General features: G+C 47.7%; 1 protein-coding gene across 1 annotated transcript; it reads right to left on the bottom strand.

Moving 5' to 3' along the window:
• Positions 1 to 19: 19 nt before the first annotated feature.
• On the bottom strand, positions 20 to 558 carry LOC115233557 (the record flags this gene model as incomplete). Its single annotated transcript, XM_029804086.1, has 1 exon — positions 20 to 558. A coding segment is annotated over one exon (539 nt), but the record flags the coding sequence as incomplete, so codon positions are not given.
• Positions 559 to 683: the final 125 nt, after the last annotated feature.

Genomic DNA, 683 nt, shown 5'->3' with positions numbered 1-683 from the left:
ATAAGTATCCTGTCCCTGCACCGTCTCTCGATCGGTGACGTCGGACCGTTCGTGCCGATGGTGAGGACCATCTCCTGCTGCTCGGGCGATCCCGCACCCGAGCCTTCGACGACATCCGCGATGGAATTATTCGCGACATTGTTGAGATCGACGATAGCGGAGACGGAGGCGTTTCCGTTGTTCGTCGTGGCGGGAGCCGCAAGGACGTTCGTCGCGTTGGACCGGTCAGGTCCTATCCTAAAAGAATCTCGCGTGCACGGCTGATAAACGATACCGCACATGTCTCTCTCCTGACGAACGCACAATAAGTAATCATGTCCGGCGAGGTATCGACCGTTGGGCAGATAATTGAATGTCCTCAGCGTGCCGTTCGGCGAGCGAAAATATTGTAGACACCCGACTGGCGCCCGTTGCTCGAAACCCAATTGCACTACGCGCATCTCCCACATTCGTGATTGCAGGCCGCTTGGCAGCCGGAAGTTTAAAGTGATCGGTTCGTTGCCTTCGCTCGCGTCCACGTACACTATTAAAAATATATGTGTATGTGTATATATGTGTATATATACACTGAAAAAATATACCAAACCCAAGAAAATTATTTTTGATTTAAAAAAATTATTTATTTAAATACTTGCAATGGAATTAGTTATTTCAATCAAGCAGCAAATATATTTGAATTAATA

Source organism: Formica exsecta, unplaced genomic scaffold (genome assembly GCF_003651465.1).
Source record: "Formica exsecta isolate Colony F162 unplaced genomic scaffold, ASM365146v1 C16322490, whole genome shotgun sequence".
Lineage (NCBI taxonomy): Eukaryota > Metazoa > Arthropoda > Insecta > Hymenoptera > Formicidae > Formica > Formica exsecta.
The sequence above is the reverse complement of the archived record's forward strand: the minus strand, read 5'-3'. Positions and strand labels throughout refer to the sequence as shown.